At 36.3% G+C, this 25,906-nt stretch overlaps 1 protein-coding gene across 12 annotated transcripts in view; it reads right to left on the bottom strand.

The window, feature by feature from the left end:
• LOC18423782 (ARM repeat superfamily protein) overlaps positions 1–22,392 on the bottom strand; it is a 52,146-nt gene extending 29,754 nt beyond the window's left edge. For 3 of the 12 annotated variants that reach the window (XR_016054450.1, XM_006828379.4, XM_020675453.2), the window contains exons 1-9: positions 21,801–22,392; positions 20,428–20,541; positions 17,278–17,343; positions 6,884–6,973; positions 6,680–6,799; positions 6,552–6,580; positions 6,284–6,426; positions 6,109–6,203; positions 5,630–5,716 (exon numbers count right to left, since the gene is read on the bottom strand). Coding sequence is in view for 10 of the 12 variants with exons in the window: in XM_006828379.4 (XP_006828442.1) it covers positions 5,630–5,716; positions 6,109–6,203; positions 6,284–6,426; positions 6,552–6,580; positions 6,680–6,799; positions 6,884–6,973; positions 17,278–17,343; positions 20,428–20,541; positions 21,801–21,890 (834 nt within the window). In the remaining 2 variants the exon portion in view is untranslated. Of the gene's footprint in view, positions 1–5,629; positions 5,730–6,108; positions 6,204–6,283; positions 6,429–6,551; positions 6,581–6,679; positions 6,800–6,883; positions 6,974–17,235; positions 17,344–20,427; positions 20,542–21,800 lie in introns of those variants that run through there. The other 9 variants (XM_088865182.1, XM_088865185.1, XR_016054451.1 and 6 more) reach the window with 7 other exon arrangements.
• Between the last annotated feature and the right edge of the window lie 3,514 nt (positions 22,393–25,906).

Here is a 25,906-nt window from a genome sequence, read left to right as displayed (position 1 = left end):
CCGGTTTGCCGGTGAGGTATAAGTGGACCTATCCGGCACACCGGTAGAGATTAAATGGACATCCGATACGCCGGTGAGGTATAAGTAAACCTGCAGGGAATAAGTGGACCTATCTGGGATGCCGATAGGGATTAAGTGGACCTATCAGGACGCTGATGGGGTATATAGGTGACCTACTTGGGACGCCAGTAGGGTATTTTGTGAAATCTTTTGAATTATGCACTGACGTTAAAATGTTATACACATTTCAATTATTCGAATTATACTTAATTATGCATTTTCTAAAGTGAAACTGTTGATGCATTTCTGTTAATAGATCTCCATTTTGAAAATATTGATATCTTTCAACCATGATTATTTTTAGGATTATGATGATCACTTACTGAGTAGCCAAACTCATCAAATTATGATAAACATTTTTTTCAGGATAACTGCGGTTTCATTTTGAGTGCTCGTCAGGATCAACTCTGGAAGATATTGTAGTTGTGCTTAAACTTTCTTTTGTTACTTAGTAAGAATTCGTCATTGTAAATTTGTCCTAAAAAGAGATGTATATTTGTTTTGACTGTCACATCTCAGGAATATCAGTAATGTAAATTCTTGGGGCGTGACAGGCATAAATTTTGGTATGTAGGAAAGATTAATAATAGAAATGGCATAGGTATCATAGTTACCGGAATCTCTCCACCGACCTCACGTTTCTGGTTTCGAAACCTGATTTCGCGTTTCCGTTAAAGAATCTCCAAGGAAATTGTTTTCAGAACCAAGGAAACTCGATTCCTTAATTTCAGAATCTCTATTTGACACATCATTAGAAATTATTTTTCAGAACCAAGGAAACTCGATTCCTTAATTTCAGAATCTCGATTCAACACAAATTTAGAAACCATTTATCGGATCCAAGGAAACTCGAATCCTTAATTTCGGAATCTCGATCCAACATATCTTTAGAAACTTCAACCCTGTAATTGTGGGTAGATGCTCCCATATGTATCGAATCTAGATTACAACGAGGATTAAATCTTGATTCCATGTCAATTGGAGTAAATGTCTTCCTTCGAATGCTTTTAGCGGTTGCATGGTTTCATTATTTTACTTGTGCCACCCTGTATGGCTTTTACTTTAAATTTAAAATATAACTGATAAATACAACACATATAATTAAAAGTAAAACCATGTCGTAGATATAATCCTATTTTGTCTTTATAATAATGAAGTCAAAATCACAGTTTAGAAATACTTGTCTTTTGTATATAATGATCGTAAGTTCGACAGTCAACACAATCACTTTAAAATTTGGAAAACCTTCTAATGAGAGACATCCAATATAGGTTCTAAAGTTGATGATGCACAAGATGTGTTGTGGCTTCCTTCTCCATAAAAATGAAATCTCGATTCCTAGTAGGGGTCGTCAAACGCATTCCATAGTCCATATTATTATAAATCTTGATCTCAAACTGGCATGGATCTTTGATCCATATACTTCAGAAACATGATTCCAAATATGTTAGAATCACGATACGAAATAGCAGCATATCTATGTTTCATATATGTCAGAAGCTCGATTCCATAGATGTCGAAAACTAGATTCCACATATTAATGAATCTTGATTTCTGGAGTGTCGATTCTAGGGGGATGGGAATCTCGATTCCATATGTGGATGAAACTTGGATCTATATCAATTGAAATACGATTCTCAAAAACTAGGAATCTCGTTCCTAGCGATTCCTATTGTACAGACAAGGATTCCTAATATATAAATCTTCTAACAGGCCATGATTTTGTGATTCCGATTCCTAAAACAATTCGGGCTCCCAGGCGTTTCCAACAACTATAGTAGGTATAATAGTCGACAAAGATTTAAAGGATAATGCAGTATAGGTTAAGAAAGTAGGTGATAGGCTCTTGCCAATTAAAATTGTATTAGGAGGGAGATAAATCAATATAATTAGTGCTTATATGCCACCGGTAGGATTATAGGATAAAATTCAAAGACAATTTTGAGAGGACATGGATGGACTAGTACAAGGAATACCAAATGGAGAGAGGAACTTTTTAGGAGAGGACTTAAAAGGCCATATGGAGAAATATGAAGGGTACATGGAGGCTATGGATTTGGAGAAAAATTGAAATAGGTGATGTTATTCTTGATCTTGCTATGGTTTATAATCTAGCAATAGCAAACGCCTACTTTAAAAAGAGAGATAAAACACTTAATAAATTACAAAAGTGGATAATATAAAAGTCAAATAGACTTTTTACCAATTAAGAAGACAGAATGATCATCATGTGAAGACTATAAGGTTATCCCAAGAAAGAGTTTGCCCACACAATATAGGCTCATGGTTATTGATGCTTGCATTAAGAGATAGAAAAGGAGTGACATTAATGACTGCCTAAGAACAAGGAGGTGGAACTTAAAAACGAAAATAGATTTCTTTAAGAATAAATTGATAAAAGAAAGAGAATAGATTTATGAAGACGAAGTTGATGTTACGTGGAATGAGATGGTAGATTGTATAAAGAAAATGGCAAAAGAAGTTTCAAGAGAATCTATAGAGAAAAGACTTTCAAATAAGGAACCATGGTGGTGGAATGATGAGTTTCAAAGGCTATTAACGAAAAACAATTATGTTACAAAGTTTGCAAGGGAATAGCAATGATAAAAATTTAAAAGATTATAGAAATGCCAAGAAGAACGTTATGAAAATAATAACGCTAAGCTCAACCCATATGAGGATCCAGATAATAAACTAAAGACAAAATAAGCTGAAAAATATATCTTCAAATTAGCATAAATGAGAAAGGATGTTTAATGACCTAGATCACGTTAAATGCATTAAACGTGAGGATTAAAAGGTAATGGTGAAGGATGATGAGGTGAATAAAAGGTGAAGAATCTATTTTAGAATGGTTAAATGACGACCACTTTGGGAGCACAACATTAGGAGGAAGCATTGACAAAAATGATGCCGAGGTCGTAGATACTTTTATAAGACTAAGATGTTTGAAATGAAAGAAGCTTTGAGAAGGATGATTACAGGAAATGCTTTAGGACCAAATAGAGGTTAGGAAGTGCTTGGGAGAGATTCTCATAGCCTGGTTGACCAAGTTGTTCAATAACATTTTGAGAACAAAGAAAATGCTAAACAAATGGAGAAAAAGTACAATGGTACTAATTACAAGAACAAATGAGACATACAAAATTGTACAAACTATCGAGGGATCAAATTTATAAGCCACATCATGAAACGAGTGTATCAAGAAACCAATTGGGATTTATACCAGGGAGGTTAACCATTGAGGCTATTTTCCTACTTAGGCAATTGATTGAGAAGTTTAGGAGAAGAATAAAGACTTCCACATGTACGACATGGTACATAGGGAAATAATTTGGTAGGTATTGTAAAAGAAAGGAGTCATATATACATATTCTTGGGTATGTTTGGCTATGTTCTACTCAATCGTGCAAAATAAAAAATTTATAATTTATTGTGTGGCTATGTTTGGCTTTGTTTCTAGCTTTTAATTCAAGAATGAAAATTTATAGTACACTTTTGTCTACGTTTGGAGTTATTTCCATTGTACGATGCAAATTTATTTATAATATATTTTTGTCTATAATTTTTTGGCTGTTTATAATTTATAATGCAAAATCAAACATTCTTTATGCATGTTTGGTTATTTTTTGCTTTTTATAATGTATAATGCCAAATTGAAAATATTACTACATGTGCACCTAAGTTTGCTATGTTTTCAATTTGTAATACAAAATTTGGCAATATTTCTCAATGTTTGGCTATGTTTCTATTTCAAAAATTTAGCTAAACTAACAATTCATATTTCCTAACATATTTTTTTGCTAAGTTTGACTGCATTGAGTTTTTTTATACTTTCAGGTTATCTTGAGTGCTGACTCTTGAGTTGTCACATACTCATACTCACAAGGTCGGCTCCTAGTTCCACTGGGAAACAGATTCGAGAGAGTGCATTGTTTGAGGATTGCCCCCATGGGAAGGTGGATGCAAGGTTACGAGGATTGCCCCCAAGGGAAGGTGGATGAAAGGTTCGCATTTGCCCCCAAAAAATCCACCTGGCTCCCGAGGCTCCAAGGTTGAGTTCACTCATGAACTGGTGTCCTAATTTTAATAGTTAACATATTCAAAAAACAAAAAAACAAAACTCGTGTGCTAATTTTTGGATTGCAGGAAACCTAGATGAGATCCTCATCACAAATCACCTCTTTTTACACTGTTCTTGTGTGTTCGTACATGACTTGTGACTTCTTACTGACTTGTTGAAGGCTTCCTAACCAATGCCAGAACCAGTGGATGGTCTCATAGGCAATCTTTAGTAATGTAAATTGCTGCGTAAACAAGTTTGCCTATGCTCATGTCCATCTTCTAGGGTATATGGATTATGGAAAGTAATAATTAAAAGGATCTTCACTGTGCAAGCATTTAAGTTGTGAACAGCTTAAGACTTGAGGAATGCATCACTGTTGTAATTTTGTGGGCATTCACCCTCCAAGGTTGTGTGGCGTTAAAGCAGGGGGCAATTGTTAATGGAATACAATAGCTAGAGTTTCCAACCCTAGAATCACACCTGGGACCTTAGTTAAAGCATACATAAGACAGCTCCCATAAAACCCAGGTACACAAGGAAAGGTCGCATAATTAGGGAAAGCCTAGGTAGAAATCTTAACAGAGAGAGAGACCATCTCTGGGGATTAACTAACATCATGTTGGATATTTTCAAGAAAAGAGAATGTGGGCCCCCATTTTATTTCCATCTCCTTAGACAAGCCAAAACAAGGTGGGTTACATCAGTAAAGGAGCTAGGGGATTCCAAATGAGGTACCCTTTCTCCTTGTAACCATTTGACATGTTTTCTTGTTTGTTTATTTTCCTTTTCAAGCACCATCCCCATGCCCCTGTTCTTCAAGTAATTTAATGCAACCCTTCTAATTCCAAAGTCATCCATCAAAATATAGAGAACATAATAATAGTCATTAAAGCATTATGATATTTCTCATTTCTCATAGGCATGTCAATGGGGTAAAAATAACTCACTGCATCATAGCCCTTTGCTATTTGAATATTTTAAATTTCTATGGGGATAGAGCCCCTCAGCCCCCATACCTTGCTCATTCCCAATGTTCATTGCTACATTTTTTTTATAAAAAATAATACTGAATTAAATAAAATTAAATGTCCAAAAATACACACGCATGAAAAAAAATGGAATGAAAATCCCAGAAGCATATAAAAGAATATTTCAAGAGCCACACAGAAAAAAAGAAAAAATTGAAGATTCGTTCTCTTTTTATATTCTCCTTTTTTATTATGTTACGTACTTTCTAAAATAGTCAATATTTCATTTGGATGCTTTTGATATTTTTGCGCTCTTCTATTTTTCCAGAATTTTTCTATTTTCATTTTATGACTTCCATAGTTGTTTCTTTTTCCCCCAGTTTTCCTTGAAAATCAGGCCTACATGCATATCGCACAAAAATCACTAAGAGCAACCCGTACAGAATCAATGTACAGTGATATCATTAATAGAACTTCAATAGCTTAGCGGCAAAGAATTTGAAAACTTGAAGATCCCAATGAACAAGTTACGCACCCATGTGATGGCAGTTAACCGCGTAAACTCATCTGGGGAAGATGCTCTCTGTACTAATATCTCGGCCATGCGCCCGTAATCTACAGACTGAAGAGTAGCACTGCTTAAGTCAGAAAATTAATGTATTAAATACACTCAAGGACACAGGCACACAGCCTGAGAACTAATGGATCAGACATAAGGATCTACAGAGAAAGAGACAATCCTATCCCAAATATTCACATGCATAAATCCAAAAAATTGGAGAGTAAAAATTTGTAACTCAAGCTTCCTCACTAACTGAGACACATTACAGAACCCAATATTATAGAAAATGCAGATTGTTTTTACCAGGACGCATCCTGCTTAATTAGCACTTTAAAACATCCAAATGTTTCCAGGAATGCCTCCTAGCCATTTAAAACATAGTTGGGACAAAAGGAAGGGGTAAAAGGTCGAAAACCATATAATTATCTGCCACAGCAAGAACCAACACTTACTGGAGAGTTTTTAATCTCTTGTAGGAACTCTGAAAGTGCAAAATCAGCTTGCTGCCGAATTTCATGACTTGAATCACTCAACATGTTGAACAGACCTAACAGTTTGATTCAGATTTCACAAGTAAGCAACCAACAATTGAAATTCAGGAGCGGTGCTTTACAGGAACATGTTTACCATCAAGAAAATCTGGAAGAAAACCCAGCATATCAATGTCAGGTACGCTGTCCAAAACTGTGATCCATCCCACCAAAAATTGACGTACATAAGGATTCAGAACATTCATGCGCTCCCTTAGCAAAGGTATAAATTCCTCAATGCTGGAAAGAGCAACGAAGTGTCAGAATAAAGTCCTGAAATCATTGATATTTCCTCTTTCACCAATCACCTATGTCCAGTTCAGCTAGTGCAAAAACAAGATGAACTATAAAGTAAGAGAGTGCACCTGAATTGGTCACTTTCAGTTACAATATCCTGATCATCAATTAAACCCATATTGTAGTTACAAGAGCAATCACTAAGACAACCAACACGAAAGCATGATGAACAAGATAAATCATAACATCAGCATACCTTCACAAGCCGATCTAAAAGATGTGCAGCACTCTGGACATTAGCATCTGAGTCTGCTGATAGCTTGCAAAGTGCATCAAATATCTGATTGAAAAATACAATGAAGTCACCTCTTACAACCTACAAGAACGAGCAAGAATAAGGCTTAGATAAACCCCAATGTCTAAAAAGCATTCACCAGAAATAGACCACCCACTGATCCACCTTTGCTATGTTATATAGTGCTTCACAAGCATAATATCGGACCCTGCTATCTTGGTCTGAAAACGAATTCAGCACGGGCGGAACAATTTGCTGGAAGGTCACAATATCACAAAATACAGAGTCAAATTCTCCAGAAACAGATAAATAGTTCAAGAGCAACCAAGATACTCATTGCAAATATTGAATGTCAGATTTAGCATTATTACCCTACATGCAGGTTTCTTAATAAGTTATCTCAAAAAACATCAACTAAATCAAGGCAACAGGACTAAAAGAAGATAAATGAGTGAAGACAACACGAGAAAGAATTCCTATGAAATCGTCTCAAAAAGTTTGCCTGTTCTACCAGATAAAAGAATAAATACCTACATAAATTATACATATGAAAAGAGGGACGAATGCCCTACAGATGACAAACCTTGCCTCCAGGCTGTCCAAACGCCCCAAATCCAAAACAAACGAAATAATAATAACACTGGACAAAAGATACATGCATATTTCTGAAGAAATATGATTAGCATAAATCATGCTCCAGGTCTCAACACCATTCCATAAACCATACTTCCCTGAAGAACAAGATTTTGCATTCCTGTTCACTTAATATACAATTTCCTCCCTTTGAGATATTGACAGTTTTTAATAAACCAAGCATACCAAAAAGGACATGACAAAACGTAGTAATGGCTTCCCAAAATGGAGAAGAATTAGCAGATATTAGAAAGGTGTCAATATCATTATGTTTCCATACACACAATCCCGTAGTAAAATATCTGCGTAGGTAAAATAAAACAACTATCCACGAGATCTGGGATTTCCTTGGGGGAACTGTGAAAGAAGGGGAGGCATGCCAGGTTCAGAAAGTAACAAACGGCAGGACTGCACCATAGTTAATGGAATCTGGAGCGGGAAAGGAGCATCAAATCATTTCCTGCGAGCAGCTCCCTAGTTACGGAGTGGCATGAAAGCATCCATACAAAAGATATTAAAAATAAATATTTACACTAGAAACTATGGTTAACTTAAAAAATAATTATAGGATTTTGATATTCAAGTTTCTTTCAAATTCGGTCTAGACTGAAAAACAACTCTACCAGGCAAGGTCCCAAGCCGTTCATATACCGGTCCCAAGCCCCAAGAAAGGAGGGTTGGGTTGAAGGGGCAGCCAGCATTAAACTTTTTACCACATCTATTTCATGAATCCTAACCAACGTTATATGCTCATACTAGGGCGCTCCCTGTAAGCCACGCGTTGTACCGGCATCCGAATGCAGTGAGAAATGAGCAAAGTGTTAGCTAGGACATTTCTTGAAAATGACGTATCGCAACGACGTCAGGTTGCAGTGATAAGTCGGCAAGGGTTCCTCCGCCATTTTAGACGAGTGCGGGTAAAGAAGCTAGTCCAAAAGAATAGGATTTGTCTAGCCACATAGAATGTAGAAACTCTAATAATTAAGAGTGTCGAGTTAGTGGATACAATGAGACAAAGAGAACTAATATAGCTTACTTACAAGAAACCATGTGGAAAGGGGCAAAATTAAGAAAATTGATGGATATATAAGAAACTTTAATAATAAAAATGACGTAAGTATTATGGTAGACAAAGATATAAAGAATAAGTGGTACATGTTAAGACAGAAGGTGATAAACTCTAGTTAATTGAACTTATATTAGGAGAGGAGATGATTAATATTATGCCCCACAGGTAGGATTAGAGAATAGAATTAAAAGACAATACTAGGAGGACACTGACAGAGTAGTCCAAGGAAAAACAAATGGAGAAAGGACTTTTTTAGGATGGGACTTTAATCGTCATGTAGAAAAAGATGGATATGAAAGGGTACATAAAGGAAAGAAATGAGATGGGTGATGCTATTCATTGATTTTGCCATGGCTTACGACCTAGCAATAGCAAACACCTAACTTTCGAAAGTGAGATGAACATTTAATAACTTACAGAAGTGGAACATATAAAAGCCAAATAGACTTCTTTCCAGTTAAGAAGGCAGATCAACCATCATGTAAAGACAATAAGGTCATCCCAAAAAAGTGTTTGGCCACACAACATAAACTTATGATTATGGATGTTTGCATAATGAGATGGAAAAGGCGTGAAATCAATAGGTGCCTAAGAACTAGGTGGTGTGATTTTATAAGGGAGAAAATAAATTTATTTAACAATTAGTTGATAAAAGATGGAGACATCGTTAATGTTATGTGGAATGAAATGGTTGACTGTATTAAGGAAGTGGCAAAATAAGTTTTAGTAGAATCTAAGCGGAAAAGACATTCAAATAAGGAAACTTGGTAATGGAGTGATGGACTTCAAAAGGCTAGTAACGAACAACAATCATGTTACAAGGTTTGGCAAAGGAACAGAACTGATCAAAACTTAGAACAATATAAAAATTCCAAGAAGAATGATAAAAACTAGTAAGTAAAACTAAGATTAAAGTATATGATGATCTATACAATAAATTGGGGACAAGAGAAGGTAAAAAAAGATGTCTTGAAATTAGTAAACATGAGGGAGGAGAAGTGTATGGATCTAATCTAGGATATGTTAAATGGATTAAGAGTGAGGATCAGAAAGTTTTTGTGAAGGATGGCGAGGTGAATGAAAGGTAGAGAATTTATTGTCAAAAATTGCTAAACGACGATCACTATAAAAGGGCAGTGTTTGGAGGAAAGTTTGACATGATAAGGTCGAAGGTCATAGTTACATTCGTAACATTAGGATATTTGAAGTGAAAAAAGTTTTGAGAAAGATGAAGATAGAAGAGGCTTTAGTGCCAGAATGGTATATCCCAATAGAGGGTTGGATGTGCTCAGGATAGACTGGCGTATCCTGCCTGACCAAGTTGTTCAATAAGATTTTGAGAACAAGGAAAATACCAAACAAATGGAGAAAAAGTACAATAATACCTATTTACAAGAACAAAGTCGACATAAAAAATTGTATGAACTATCAAGGGATAAATTTATGAGACACTATAAAACTATGGGAGAGAATGATTGAGCAAAAACTATGACATGAAACGAGTGTGTCAAAAAACTACTTCGATTTTATGCCTGAGAGATCAACCATCGAGGCTATTTTCCTACTTAAGCAATTGATTGAGAAGTTTAAGGGAAGACAAAAGACGTCCAAATGATCTTTATTGATTTAGAGAAAGTATGTACAGAGATAATTTGGTGGGTGCCGCAAAAGAAATGAGTCACAAAAGGATATATTAACATGGTTAGGGATATGTAAGAAGGAGCATTAACTAATGTGTGGACAACTAGTAGAAAGATAAGTGAGTTTCCTATGACAATAGGCCTACATCAAGAATCAGCTTTGAGCCCATATCTCTTCGCTTTTATTATGGATGAGTTAACTAAGCCTCTACAGGATAAAGACCGGTGGTGCAATGTTCAACGATACAGATTCAAGCACCTAGGCGGCCAAGCATCCAAAACACCTAGGCGCCCACCCAGAGATAGGATGGCCTCACCAAAACTGAACCAAACCCCCCCCCACCCTAAAAAAAAAAATTAAAGGAGTTATTAGGGCATGGTTTTAAGTCTTTGGGAGTTTTTAAGGCAACTTTAGATGTCCAAACTCCTCGTGAAATAGACAAAAATGTAATAGTACAATCACATGACAGATTTATGGATACAAGTCTCAAAGAGATTGTAACTTGTAAGACATTAAAATTCTTGAAATCCAAAATATAATTATCGAAAACTAGAAGTCTAGACTACAAACGACACACAAAGTCAACAAGAAAAAATCAAACAACAAATACATCGAGTCATCAACCAAATATGTAAATATATCGTAAAAAAAAAAAAAAAAGGTCAAAGAAAAAACACATGATTTGCAATATAATACGTTGTAGCAAAATAAAATCAAAACCCTCTTTCAAATATGATAATACTTTACAAATATCAAAATCAAATCGATGTTGGTGCAAACTTCATCTATTGGGTCACCAAAAGTCCTAAAAATCAACTACTAGAAGCTCTAAATCCACCCACAAACTATTGCCTTTGTTTTGGGAAGAAACTGCAAAAATCTAAACTTTATCGATCTTTCAATAAATCACAAAAGAACAGTTTTTTGGGGACTTTTTTCTCATCCTAAAAGCCACGGTTTTTATTTTGGTGGTTTAGAATACCCCCCAAAACCCTTTTCCCCCCTTTTTAGGGAACAAAAATGACATTTTTTTACCCTCGCCAAGGGTTTTTTTTGCCCTTCAGTAAATTGTCACTGGGCGGGCGCCCAGACTATAGCGCCTAGGCAGCACCTTGCCCACCTAGGCAGCGCCTTGCCCGCCTAGGCGGTGCCTTGCTCACCTAGGCGAGCACTCAGAGACAGGCCGCATAATTCTACCGCCCAGATAGCACCTAGGCTTTTTTTGAAATTTTTCGCCTAGGCGGTCGAGCGGCCGAATTTTCGAACGCTGTTATGGTGTATGTTGTTTGTAGATGACATAGCTTTAATTGATGAGACTAGAGATGGTGTCAACACAAAGTTAGAACTTTAAAGGGATGCTCTAGGATCTAAAGGTTTTTAAATTAGCTCAACTAAGACATAATACATGGAATGAAAGTTTAGTAATGATAGGAGTAGAAGCGAGGAATCAGTTAAGATGGATGACCAAGAAGTACCTACTTATTTTTTACATCCTAGGTTGATAATCCATGAGAGTAAATAGATTGAGGAAGATGTCGTGCATATAATTACAGCTGGGTGGATGAAGTGGAAATGTGATTCCTAATTCTCATGTGATTGTCGCATAGCAATGAAATTGAAGAGGAAGTTCTATAGAACGGCTGCAAGACAAGTCATGCTTTATGGGATGGTATGTTGGGCGGTCAAGAAACAACATTTTCAAAGAGTGTGTAGCTGAGATGAGGATGTTAAGATGGATGAGTGGTAAGACAAGAAAAGATAAAATTTAGAATGACTACATCAAAGGGAACTTAGGGGTGCCTCCAATAGGTGGTAAGATGAGAGAAAGTAGAATTAAGTAGTCTGGCCATGTGCAGCATCGACCTAAAATAGCTGGGTGGATGAAGTGGAAATGTGATTCCTAATTCTCATGTGATCGTCACATAGCAATGAAATTGAAGAGGAAGTTCTATAGAACGGCTGCATGACAAGTCATGCTTTATGGGATGGAATGTTGGATGGTCAATAAACAACATTTTCAAAGAGTGTGTAGCTGAGATGAGGATGTTCAGATGAATGATTGGTAAGACAAGAAAAGATAAAAGTCAGAATGACTACATCAGAGGGAACTTAGGGTTGTCTCCAATAGGTGGTAAGACGAGGGAAAGTAGAATTAAGTAGTCTGGCCATATGCAGCATCAACCTAAAATAGCACGGTTAGAAGGGGCAATTTTGTTCGAGTGGAAGGCTCTAAAAGAGTAACGGAAGGCCCAAAAGGACATGAATAGAAGCAGTGAGAATAGATATGGTGACCTATGGTCTAACTGCGGTTATGGATCTTGATATAGCGGAATGGCTTAACAGGATTCATGTAGCCAAACCCAAATAGTTGGGATAAGGCTCAAATGATGATGATGACTAAACAATACTCCTTCCCTAAGACCCATAATGTACCTTGAGACGCATTTTGCAGGTCCAACAATAGAGCCCACTAAAAGAGACAGGGGGCTATACTTTAACACCTTTAGTTAAAAGAGCTCCCAAACAAAAAAGGAATATGTTCCAAAAGAATGGAATGCATATGAACAATTTTTTAGTCCAAAATTGTGGAACCATGTTACAGGAGCGAGAACGCCACCTTAGATGGAAAATCCCAGTAATTATGGATGTTATCGAGTCCGAATCAGAGTGTACAAAAGACCTAGATTTAAAGAGTATGAATCAGAGTATGAGGGCACCAAGATTCGTAAGCTTCCGAACAGTTAGAAAATGGAAAGAAGGGAATAAGTGCTACCTCTGAGGGAGGGTGTTAAGACGGTTTTAGGCAGTGATTAGGTCTAGAAAGATCATGCCGGCTGGCAGTGAGGAGATCAGAATCGGAAGATGCTAATCAATGATTCCCTTCTAGCAATTCCGGAACAGAATACATGTTGTTTCCAAAAGATAGGCTACATCTAATAAGTTAGATTTTGTCGAGTGATGTACAAAGTATAAACCACGAATCGTCCTGGTAGGAGGTGTCCATATTGAAACATTGTTGTGTATTTTTTTTTTATGTTGTTAAACCGTTGTATTACAAGGGAGTTAACGATTACAACAGTCTGTCGAGGGCACAGGCCAGGCCCCTCGGCAAAAAATAGGCTTCCCTAGAGAGGATAGCCCTATACAAAAAATGGGTGAGGCTTATAACAGTAGCCCAATTTAAAGATTGTACAAAATCATAAGAAACCAAAAAACGAGGAAATCCAAAACTCCTTTATAAGTAGGATAGAGAGACATGAGAAACCAAAAAAAAGATGAGCTCTCATGGACCCGAAACAGTTGAAAACGCTCTATCTTTAGCCAGTTGATCCGTCAGGGCGCTTGATTCCCTCGAAATGTGCTTCCATAAGACGACCGTATCCCTGCAAGTGTGCATAATTTCATCATAAATCGAAGCAAGTTACCATGGAGGAGGAGTAAAGCCTGCAGCCCAAGTTAAAATGTTTTGGGCATCTCCTTCAACAATCAATGGTTGACCCCATGAGGGGACGATCATCTTGTGGCCAGAGAGGAGTGCCATGGACTCAGCAAGTTAGGAGTCCGTGTGGCCAATGTTCTTGGAGAAAGAGGCCAGAATATATCGAGACATTGTTGTTACCATAAACAACCTAAAAATGTGTCCCGAGAAGTGGCAAAGGAATAAATGGATTCTCTCAAGTATGAATTAGAAAATGACAACTCCACAATTGCGCTTCTCAGAAGCTTTACAAAAAGCATTCAAAACAGGAAATAGCTAAGCTGCTACAGGGATGTAAAGAGGGTTTCAAGAATGGTCACCAGCGTAGAACTGCTGATAGATCAATGATTAGCAAAAAATAGGAAAACTATTATTACGTTTGCCTTGAGGCAATCAAGGAACTAGAGAGTGAGACACAACATCTCTCCAACTTGAGGTTTGTAGGTCAAATTTGACAATTGCAACCTGAATACCTAAGATGGAAGGTGAAGATAAACTTAAGGTGACCATGTTGATCCCGTCTAGTATAAAAACTAAGTATAAGAAATACTCAAAATCTAGGAACTAGAGTAGAAACACATCATCTCTCCAACAAGAGGTTTGTAAGTCAAATTTGACAGTTGCAACCAGAATACCTACTGATGCACCTCAAAAATCCATTGTAAAAGGTTGTTTCAATGTTGGAAAACCCTCTAATTGAGCATCTCGACATCGAGATGTATGATTATGAAAGAAAAAAGGATTTTGAGTTCAGACAATAGTGTATCCAACACACACATTATCTAGATCGTCCATTTTCAAAATTTTCATATGTTAATAGATCTACTTGATTTTAACCATTTTTGGAGTTTAAAATTTTATAATTAGATTTTGAGATAATCCTAAGAATATTTTACATCAAAATTATATGTTATGATCAAATTTGAAGGTGTGCCTTAATTGGATTGTTTAAGGTTGCAATCTTATGGAAACCACACCCTTTCATAAATACTCAATTGCAATTATTCAATCATAACTTTATAATATATGGTGTGTATGCATGTGTGTATGTGCATCTACATGTGCTTAAAAATATGTATGATGTTATATCTATGGAGAGAGAGAGAGAGAGAGAGAGAGAGGTCGTACAATACCACATCCAGATGAGGAATAAAAAAACATGGACTTACTTTCTAGAAGAATGAACATGTGACCACAAGGTCACAGTCAAAGAGCAAAGTTAGATGATACAAACAAATGGGCATTTTTGGTTTTGGAAACCTCCAAGACACCATCAAATTTTAATTTTAGAACAATCTTGTAGGTTCTAGAAATTTGGAAATTTTTAATGAGAAAAGAGGGAAATCAATCAATTACTGGTGGAGAATTGGAACTCCAAGTGACTTCAGAGCAACAGCTAACTAATCATGGAAATTTTGAAATCTAAGTTGCTTCCCTTAGGGCTTCAAGAAATAAAGATCTCTTTCTTTTTCTCCAAAGAGAAAGGACTTTCAACTCCCTCCAGTACATGTGAGAACACACAAGGGGGGGGGGGGCAATGGGGTTGGTAGTTAAAACTGCCTAGACAATAGGCTTTTATATTCTAAGAGAAATATGCATGAGTATAGAGTTCCGAACAGTCTAGCTTTTGTTTTTTTTTTTTTTTCTGACATCGTTACAAACGAATGGAACTTGAGATGTTGGGCTATGAAAACCCAGCCTCCACCATATGGACCCACGCCCTTTTCATATTCCAAGCAGTTTAGTTTTGCATTGAAGAACCTCTCTAGGCAATCAAGAACATAGAGTTCTCCCAGTTGTGTAAGTTACTCAGGAAAATTATAGAATTATCTAGTAGTAATATCAAAATTGTGAAGAAACATTAATAAGAGAAGTCTATACGTATCTGAAGTATTGGAGAGGTTCTAGTGGAAATAGATTGTCTCAAATGTTGGGATGTGCTGATTTGAAGACACAATCAGAGAGAGCTGTTCTTGCTAAAATCATTGTTTGATGTACCTTATCATGGATGAACAAGTCAACTTCTCCAGCCTGCTTGATAGGGAGTATCCCTGCCCCTCCAAGAGTCCTTTGTATGGTTGGCTGGCAGCAATCCACAAAGTATGTACAGAAGAACACTTGCAAAACCGAGGTATGCAATTCCTAATGGATGGAGCATGTTTGTGCCAAGGAGGAGAGTGCTAACCATCTGATGGTCCATTGTCCCTTTGCATGTGAGTTTTGGAACGATATGTTGGGATTATTGATTTCTGTTGTGTTCCCCCAGAATCAATAGTCAACACTTTAACTATATGGAGCTCCTACCTGTACTCACAAAAAGATGAAACCCTTTGGATTGTGTAGCTATCTTTTGGGCATTTGGCTTGACAGAAACAAACAACCATCTGAAGGTAAATACTCGAGCTCAAGAACTGTGGGAGAGGATTCCAAATATAAGTACTGCATGGGCACTTGCAATGAAGCGATTTAAAGGCACTAGCACTCAGGATATGGCTCGATGATGGCGGGTGGTGGAATGAAGTTACGTCAAGCACATAGAAATAAGTGTGACCAAGGGGTTATCTGAAGTTGAATTTAATGAAGTTCATTTGGAAATACAGGCCTCTAGGGGATTGCGCAAGCTGTTACGAGCCCATTTCGCAACCACTCAGTTTGTGTCTGTAAACCCACGGGACATGATCTGCAAAGGGGCAGAGGCAGCTGCCCTTCTCACAGGGCTCAAAATCTGCTTACAAAATCTTTTAGATCCTTTAATGGTGGAACAGGAGTCTAAGAATGTGACAAGATGGCAAGCAAACAGAGCCCATATCTATGGAGGTTGGCTGGTGTTATTGAAGTCCATCATATCTCAAAGAAGGTAAATGGACTGGCAAAAGAATTGGTCCAGGACAGGAATCAAAGAGATGATCCTTATGTTGAACCTAGTCCCCTACCACCCCCAAGTGATGTTCCCCCACCCTCTCTCAACCTTTTTTTTGCTGTCTTTCTCTCTCTTTACAGTAAAAGAACAGAAAATTGTTGGGAAGTTTCTCATACAAGAACACTAGATAGGCTAACAATTAGTAAAGATTGTATGAAGTTAGAAAGTCCAAAATAAGTTGAGAAGCTACAAAAAGGACAAACTTGGGATTTGCAATCACAGGTAAGATCTGTTCAGGATCATGCGATCATTTTCTCATGGTGCATCTGCATAACTATGGAAGACAAAGGAGGAGAGCGTTTGTTTTACTTGCATAGTTATAATGAAGAATATCAATTTTTTAATAATTGCAAAGGAGTGCATTAATATGAGAGAGAGAGAGTGAGAGACCTAGTCAGCTGTTTGACCAATACAAGCCAAAAATGTGGCTTTAGCTTGATTATTCCCATAATCTATAATCAATCAGAGAATAATTTTTTTTTGAGAGAATCAATCGGGGAATAAATTAAACCTACGACATTAACAAAGCAGAGTAAAGCCAATTGTATATGAGCCAGATCTAAGACAATATGCTTGTCACATACATTTTACTTCTTCGCACAAATGTACCAAACAAGGAGGCTATGTAAGCTTTCATAATGCACATAAATGATATTTCACCACCCCAAAATTCCCCATTTAGAAGAGAAATGAGAAACTTACTGAAGCTCAGTGTCTTAAGCACTCTAGATACAAATTTAAAAGACGGTCATAATTCACACATAAGACTAACTCACAAGTAGTGTTGCTTCAAATCATGAAAACAAATTAGCTCTTACTTCAAGATGTTGGGCGGCTTCCGATGTCAAACCCACTGTCGCAGCTGCAAGCCCTATCAGACCCCCCTAAAGAAGAAGAGAAAGGCAAAGAGATACAAAACTTGTAATACACACTTGTAATACACAGATCAATCAAGATGAAATCAAATCAAAAGATCCAATATACAGGGTACAGAGGTTTACAACATCAAAATCCCACCAGATACCTTCCAACCAGGAATCTAATATATGACACCATAAAATAAAATAAAAAAAACAAAATTTGGTTATATGAATAATGAATTATAATATTGTTCACCCATATAATGTTAGAACCATGTTTTTTCTTAAGTACAAATGGTCTAAGAACCAATACCCTGCTCAACTTACACTATATAATATACATACATGTCCATGTCTTCACATGCATGCATAACATATGTGATCACAAGCAAAAGTGGCAATCTATCCTAAAAGCCACAAATTTCCATTGAAGCAAGTATTCTAGCATGAAAGATCGATGACAGCAATGAAACAAGTATAAATACATTTTATTATGCTTGTGAAAAATCATTTACAGGGAATTGATTGTTCCCAAACTTTGTTCGCAAACTCACGTGAGTTTGCTCAGACCAACCCGAGTCACTCTGCTTGGCAGGGTGCCGAGCCTGTAAAACCCCCAACTCGGGGGGTTAAATAAATTCTACAATATTCGGGCAAGTTATTGTAGCAACAGGCCCCAGTACTGTGAAGCTTGTGCAAGTTTTTTATGGACTTCGTGCGTCCATCAAATCATGCCAAGTTCGACAAGAACACAGAAATATGATGAGAGGCCGAAATCTGCCCCCTTTCTTCTTTGCTTTTCATCATGGAGACACCCATTTTAGTCCAAATTTTGGCCATACAACATAGATCAGATTTGAGAAAAAACCATCAAATGTGACGGATTTGAAAGATTGAAGATTTTCGACGTAGGCTCTGCCTGATTTCCAAAAGTAAAGAATTCTTCCCGAAGGTTGGACAATCTTTGATGAAATTTGTTTCCTAAGCCCATTTTTTGAGTTCTTAATCCAATCATGGGCTTCTTTCTCACCCAAAAAAAATAATAATAATAATCTAGAACTTCGATATTTTATTTCAGATTTATTGTTCACTGAAATTTTCTAGAGCTCAGATCAAACCAAATCCGAATTCGAATAGCTAATCTGGTTAAGGGTTTTGATTTGGGATGTCTGAGGATGTTTTGCCGAATTTTTAAATATTTTTCAGGCCTTCTGGTTCACTCGGGGCAAACTCAAGTGAATCCACTCAACCCCAATTTTTTTTCAATTTTTAAATATTTTTCAGGCCTTCCGGTTCACTCAGGGTTCCGGTTCACTCAGGGCAAACTCAAGTGAATCCACTCAGTCTCACCCAAGTCACTCAGACAAGTCAGGAACCAAGTTTCACCCTTAAGTCAATTTTTCAAACCCTGCTCCCTACCTGTTTGCTAATAGAATACATCCTAACAAGGCAGCTACTCACTTCCACTCCAAGACATCGTAAGCATTGAGCATCAACTAAATGCATATGATCAATAAAATGAAATTTATATAAAAAATACTCAAGAGGAATTTCAACAAAAAGAATGCTCAAAGAAATAGAAAAACCAATCTTTCTGATTAAAAATAAAAAATAAAGACTACTAACGAGACCAGATGTGGACAACGTGCATATTCATACAAACTAGTGTAAAAGGACCATACTGGTCAAGCTGATTTGAATTGTTCGATCCAGGATTTGGCCTTATGACAGTCAGGTCACATATTAATCCCAATAATTTGTCAAAACCAGTGGCCAACAAGCCAGACCAGCTAGTTGTACTAGTTTTTTGTAAGCTGGGCATGCTTTGCACTCCTTTCTTATAACCATAAACTGAATTTTATAATTCTCTGATAACAATAAATGCTAACATAGAGAATATTACCCCCACTGAGGACTTTAATGGGAATCTTGAGTCAATAAACCTTATAATAAGATTTTATAGTAAAAAATTTAAATTTTCTTAGTATTGGTAATATACCTATCAACAAATATAACATCTGAAATCTCAGCTATTGTTTGTTACTGACAAATGGAACTTTTCTTGGTGTAATGTAAATAACTTTCTATTGAATATTTTTTGTGCCCCATGAGGTCGTCGAAGGCAGGAAACTAGAAACTCATTAAGTTATAGTCTTCATATACTTGACAATTGAGTCATTTCACTAAACTATTAGGTATAACAAGTGACTAATGTCACACTCAAAGACAATGCAGTAGTAGTACTCACCAATGTTGAAAAACGCAGACTCGACCGGGGACTTGACATAGTCCCATTCCAAACTGACTCAAAAATACTCAGCCGAGTCTTTTCATAACACACACACAACAGATACATGACACAGGCCATGCCAAATCAACTCGAAAAGACTCAGCTCAGTCTACTCATAGCACACGCATGTACACACGCATACAAAAACAACATGAGATCCGTCCAAGTCTAATCAGACTCAGCTAAGGCTCCACAAGTCCATTAGTAGATTTTCTAAACACTGCTAGTGATAATGTCATCATTACTATTTCACTGTTGAGTCGCATATTTTAAATTTTCCTTTTCCTTGCTTTTTTATTTATCTTTTGGTTGGTCCCCGGTTCAACAAACCAGACTAGACCCGTCTTTGGCTTGACAACCAATAGGTCCTGATGATAACGATACATACAAAATAGACCATGCATCTACATGAATATGCACTAGTCCTAAACAAAATCTTTGCTTCAATTTCATTGTTTATGCTTATGCATAGATCCATGAAAAAGAAAGTCCAATAATGTCTAATGTATTTCTATGACATATGTACCTGTATAGGGCGTAGTTCATAGGTCCACATGTGAAAATATAAATAGATGCATATGTGAGGATAGATAGGGCTCTGCATTTTATGAAAAGGGTGGGTGCCAATGCCACTTAAGAGCAAACACATATAACTAAATAAGCATGTCTTTGAATGCATGTGCATGTAACCATTAGTACATAAGATGCATTATTAGAAATGATGTATCGATTAGTATGCACAATTGTACATGAACACAAAGTGGTATGCCTGTCGAACAAATATAGAAACCAATCATAATTTTGCTTCCAGTACAAACCTTTCGCTGATTTGCTTGTGGTGAATACGTAAATTCAGTTGTCAACAAATTGATCAAAGCTGAAATTTTTTCATGATCTCCATTTGCAGCAAATTGCTTGACGATCCCTTCAACCTGTAGTAGACAAATGCGTCAACTAACAACTTCACAGCAAAAATTATGAGTATAGTGATACAATTCCTCAGAAATCTCAAGCAAGTAGATGACATGCTTTATACATAAGAGTTAAATGGACATGTGTTATGCACAGAGTTCAATGAACAAATAAACAAATAATTTATTCAATTTTTTCTTTTTTTTGAGAGAGAGAATTAATTGATTGAATAACTTCTTTTGAGAATTGATGGAATAAATTTTAATCAGTGGAAATTTATTTGGATAACCTTAAATGAACACCCACCGATCCGGTACTTAACTATAGGTTTAATGAGATAGTATCAGTGCCCTGTGATCCTACCATACGTATTTTACCATAAGCAAGTGTGGGTGAGTGAACATATTGCCCTTGCAGGATTAGTTTGACAAGAATGACCATTCATCTGAGCATGCCAGAGTACATTAATTATCAATTGCAAACAACCCATACTCCCATATGGGTAGGTCCACAAATGGTCTCTGCAACCATGAGCTTCTTAGCAGATAAATAATAGGTAGCCATCGAAAAAAATAAACGAAACGAATGATAGGCACTCATCCAAAGGAACTTAATTACACAAATTAATGTTCAGAGTTATTTTTAAGCTCCTAAAGAGGGGGAGAAAAATACAACTACAGATGAAAACAAAAAAGTTATCTGCTTTATTATGCTTAACAGATTCATCAACAGAAGTAATCAAAACTATCAAATAAGATATGATAAAAACAATTAACTCTACAAGATACACTATCAAACAGTATACAACAGGGAAAGCAGCAGCAACACAAAAAAAGGGATTAAGATCAATGAAAGAAAAAATAACAACAATACGTTGTGGAGAAATTTCTTTATGATTCTGTTAATCCTTGAATAATGACTGTAATCACTGATGTCTCTAAAGCTCAGACCATCGGATTCTTTTTCATGCAGTGGCACCAATAATTGCATGAGATTGTACATCAGGTTTCAGAGGAACCAGATAACAAACTAAAATTTACCTACTTTACTCTATTAGCATATAAAAGAAAACGAAAACTAGTCAAAAAAAAAACGAAAATTCAATGGCTCAAATATTCCCATGAAACATCAAATTTATTCACAAAATAAGGAAAGGCATCCGTAGATAGCACAAAAACACCTAATTCCCTTCATACGCTTCATAAGCCAGATCTACGAACCCCAATTTCAAGGGTAATTCAAGATGAAATGATCAAAACAACAGCAAACAGAAGCTCACCTCGAGAGCAGCATTTTTCCTCTTCTCATAAAGCTTATCTGCGAGATTCCTAAGAACCGCTGCTGGAATAAGCGACGTAGCATCAGCCATGGCGTTGAGACCCTGAAGCAACTAAGGATCCCTCGAAAAATCACCCCTTCAGACCAAATCCAACAATTATTGCCCGCTGAACCAAGCCGATCCACATAGCAACGAGAGGATCTCCATACCCTTAGTTGCACAGGAAGCAACAATTTCCCAAACAAACCAGATCAAAACGCTGGAATCCTCCTGGCTGTGCGCTAATTCAAACGAAGAAAATCACAACGAGCTAGTTATAAGACTAAATCAGAACCCAGAATCATTCACTTCCATTGTGACTCTACGAAGGAAATTGCCATGGTCTACTGAAGAAGCAGCTACGAAACCCTAGGTTCCCAATTTCATGTGCGAGTTAGGGTTCTTCGAATTATCAGAGCTTTAGATTGCTGAGGCTTCTTCAAGTGGGGAAGAGAGAGAGAGAGAGAGAGAGAGAGAAAAGTTTTTAGCTGGAGTTCCCCAACAAGAGGCGTGCATGATGAAGAGAGGTAGGCTAAGCGAAACGCGCCCTGCGTTTAGCGTTGGTGGCGTGTGTATACGAGGAGTCCATGTCCGGCACGTTTCCTCGGGCTTGCCTGTGCATGTACTGGACCTGACTTAAACTACTGGAGAAGTGTTTGCTGAGTCGGCCGACCCACACTATTTTTGTGCACTCTCCCTACAAAATACTCTTCAACCAAAATTTTGGATTAAAATTTTTAAGGTTCGATAATCACAACCATGAAAATTATTTAAATTTCAAAATGTAAGAATATTATTTTTTGAATTCCTTTTCTCACCGTCTATTATAACCTCTGGACATAACATTTTTTGACATCCATCTTAGACATGGACGTTTGATAGACGAGGGACTGCACGGTAATAAGTGTGTCTGCTGACTCACTGAAACAATGTCCTAAAATTACTTGTGGCGTTTAACTTAAAGGCTTAGGTTGTACCATAAGAAGAAAGGCCGCACTTTAAAACCCCGCTAGAATAGGTAGTCTTGGCGCGTGAGGCGGTTGGGATGCCTGAACAGCACTTCTTTTTTGTCCTTATGATGGTAAAAAAATTTTAAAAATATTTATGCTGATGTTCTTATAACTTACTTCTTATCAGTCACAACGCCTTTTAAAAACTTTAATCTTACGTTCCGGCTCATTTTTTAAAAAAATTATTTATCTTCGAATTGTTCATACTCGGAATCTTAAAGATTTAAAGTTCAATATGATCTAACAAATTCCTTTTGGGTCTTTGAGGTTTTGACGTTTCAAAGATCAATTTCGAACCTACAAGGTCAAAGTTGGTTTTGTTGGTTTTTTTCATGGAAATCAACTTCGGACATTCAATTGATTTGAATCTTAAGTAGGTCTTTTACCTAGCAGGAACACGTCGCTTTCCACTTATTTGAAACCTTGAGTTGGTCTTCCCAACACCTATAGGGGAAAATAAACAGTGATTTTGTCTACCTTCATCACCGTCCAAAGTTCATCGTACAGTCACAATTGTCCGATAGTGTTTTATTTTTATTTTTATTTTTACAAATCCAAATGACCTGAAATATAGAGCGTATGTACATCTTAGTGACCAAACCTAATAAAAATATAAAAAATATTTTTTCACAAAAAATAAAGTAACCAAAATACCCCTGAAACATTTTGGGGGTATTTTGATCAATTTTTTCATATAAAATATTTTTTTTTATATTTTTCGTTAGATTCATCTATTTTTATGAATACACACTCCAAATTTCAGGTCATTCTGATTTGTAGAAAAAAAAATGAAAAATAAAATACTATCGGACAATCGTGATCATGCGATGAACTTTGGACGCTGATGAGGGTAGGCGAAATCACTTTTCATCAACCACTATAGGTGAAAATGAACAGTGATTTCGTCTAGCCTCATCACCGTTCAAAGTTCATCGCACGTCACGATTGTCCGGTGGTGTTTCATTTTTCATTTGTTTTCTCCAAATCGGAATGATCTGAAATTTAGAGTGTGTATACATCTTAGTGAGCCACACCTATTAAAAATATAAAAAAAAAAATTAGCAAAAAAAAATTGACCAAAATACACTTGAATCTTTTCGGGGGGTATTTTTGGTCAATTTTTCATGTAAAATATTGTTTTGATATTTTTCGTAGATTTGTCTATTTTTTATAAATGCACGTTCCAAATTTCAAGTCATTCTGATTTATAGAAAAAAAAATGAAAAATACACTTGAATCTTTTCGGGGGGTATTTTTGGTCAATTTTTCATGTAAAATATTGTTTTGATATTTTTCGTAGATTTGTCTATTTTTTATAAATGCACGTTCCAAATTTCAAGACATTCTGATTTATAGAAAAAAAAATGAAAAATGAAACACTACTGGACAACTGTGATCGTGCGATGAACTTTTGACGGTGATGAGGATAGGCGAAATCAATAGGCATTTTGTATTATCTTATATATATATATATATATATATATCTACAATCTAGTGTTTCAAGTGTGTCTGGGTCACGTATCTTCTCTGTCTTCATATGGTTCTCACAGACAGTAAGACTTCAAAGCAATATTGTGTGGTCTTGGCCTCACTTAGAGAATGTAAAAAATGTCTGAAAATAGAGCATCTCTCTATTTTGGTTATTATAGGATTATTCCCCTTTCCACTTATTTAATGGGGTATCTATAGATATATGTTCATGATAAACATGGTTAGACTTTGAGCTTATCAAATATCGGTAGGTTGCAGCCATTCCTCTATAAAAAGATCTTAAAAGGATAAACTCAATCTGAATTTAAACTCAAACTATATCAAGTTATCATAAGGATGGGCTTTAATTTGAATTTGAACTAGAACTAATTCATGTTGTTATGAGGATAAGTTAGCTCAAATTTGAACTGAATTCAACTGGAGATGCAATGATTCCCTTTGAGAAAATATCAGATTTAATGATTATCTGTTATCACTGACAATCAATTTGGAATGGGGGTTAGTACACTTGCTTCTAGATGGTGCTACTTCCTGATGGTGAATCATTTTGACCTAAAATTTTTACAAACTAATAGATGACTTAGAGATGAATATAATTGTCCAAATGTAAGCACAAATAAATCAGTGACGAGGGAGATACACCCAATCAAAGTTGAATCATTTTAGCAAGTCAAGCCATTGCGATCCCAACTACTTTCATCTTGGGGATTATAGACCCCAAAACTTCAATATTCTTATGGGGGAGTTTATTGAGAACACCACAAATTTTCATGAGAAAACTCCAAGTACATTGGGAAATATCTCAGACCGGCTGTCAGATTGTTACACAGTTTTGAAGCTGCAACCGTAGTTCCAATTTTTTAATGGGAGATTTATGGGTTATCTATGAGTATTGTTTTCCCATGGTTGATATTTGACAAGGAATTGATTCGTAATCAATCCTCTTAAGTTTCATCAGAAAACCCATTATAGATTGGGAGAAATCTCAATTTTAATAGTTGGGAGTCATCATGTCTGATGAACATTTACTTGGTAGCCAATGAATATAAACCTTGACAACCTTTATACATAGATGAGTGGTTATGAGCTGAAACTTTTGGAAGATGTATATCATGCCTCATATATGATTTCCCTAGCACCGGCGATCAAGTTATCCTTGCAACCATTTAGAAATTTATTAAATGAAGTCCAAATTATATGGAACTTGGATGAAAGGCATATGATGCTTGAATATGCATATTGTTTGTTCGTAATTGGCCATGGGGCCTCACATGTACCACATATTTTTTATTATCCTAATTAATATTTTTTTTAAAATAATTAATATATTATTTATTATTCATCATAAAAAGGATTTTTCGAGAGAGAGAGAGAGAGAGAGAGAGCCTCTTTCCAAAAGTTAATGGATAACTCCCCTATCCCTTAGATTTTAAGGGTCATCTTCTCATATGTTCCAAGGAAAAGCTAAACATTGGAATATATGCAACCCTCTAGTTAGTTGCTATTTTTTGAGACAATTCAAGCCTCAATTTACTGCAGTTCAATGCCTAAAATAACCGCTTTTTT

Source organism: Amborella trichopoda, chromosome 4, assembly GCF_054954075.1.
Source record: "Amborella trichopoda isolate Santa Cruz 75 chromosome 4, AtrichopodaSantaCruz75HAP2 v2.0, whole genome shotgun sequence".
In the NCBI taxonomy this organism is placed as follows: Eukaryota; Viridiplantae; Streptophyta; class Magnoliopsida; order Amborellales; family Amborellaceae; genus Amborella; species Amborella trichopoda.
This window is presented reverse-complemented; position numbering and strand designations above follow the sequence as displayed.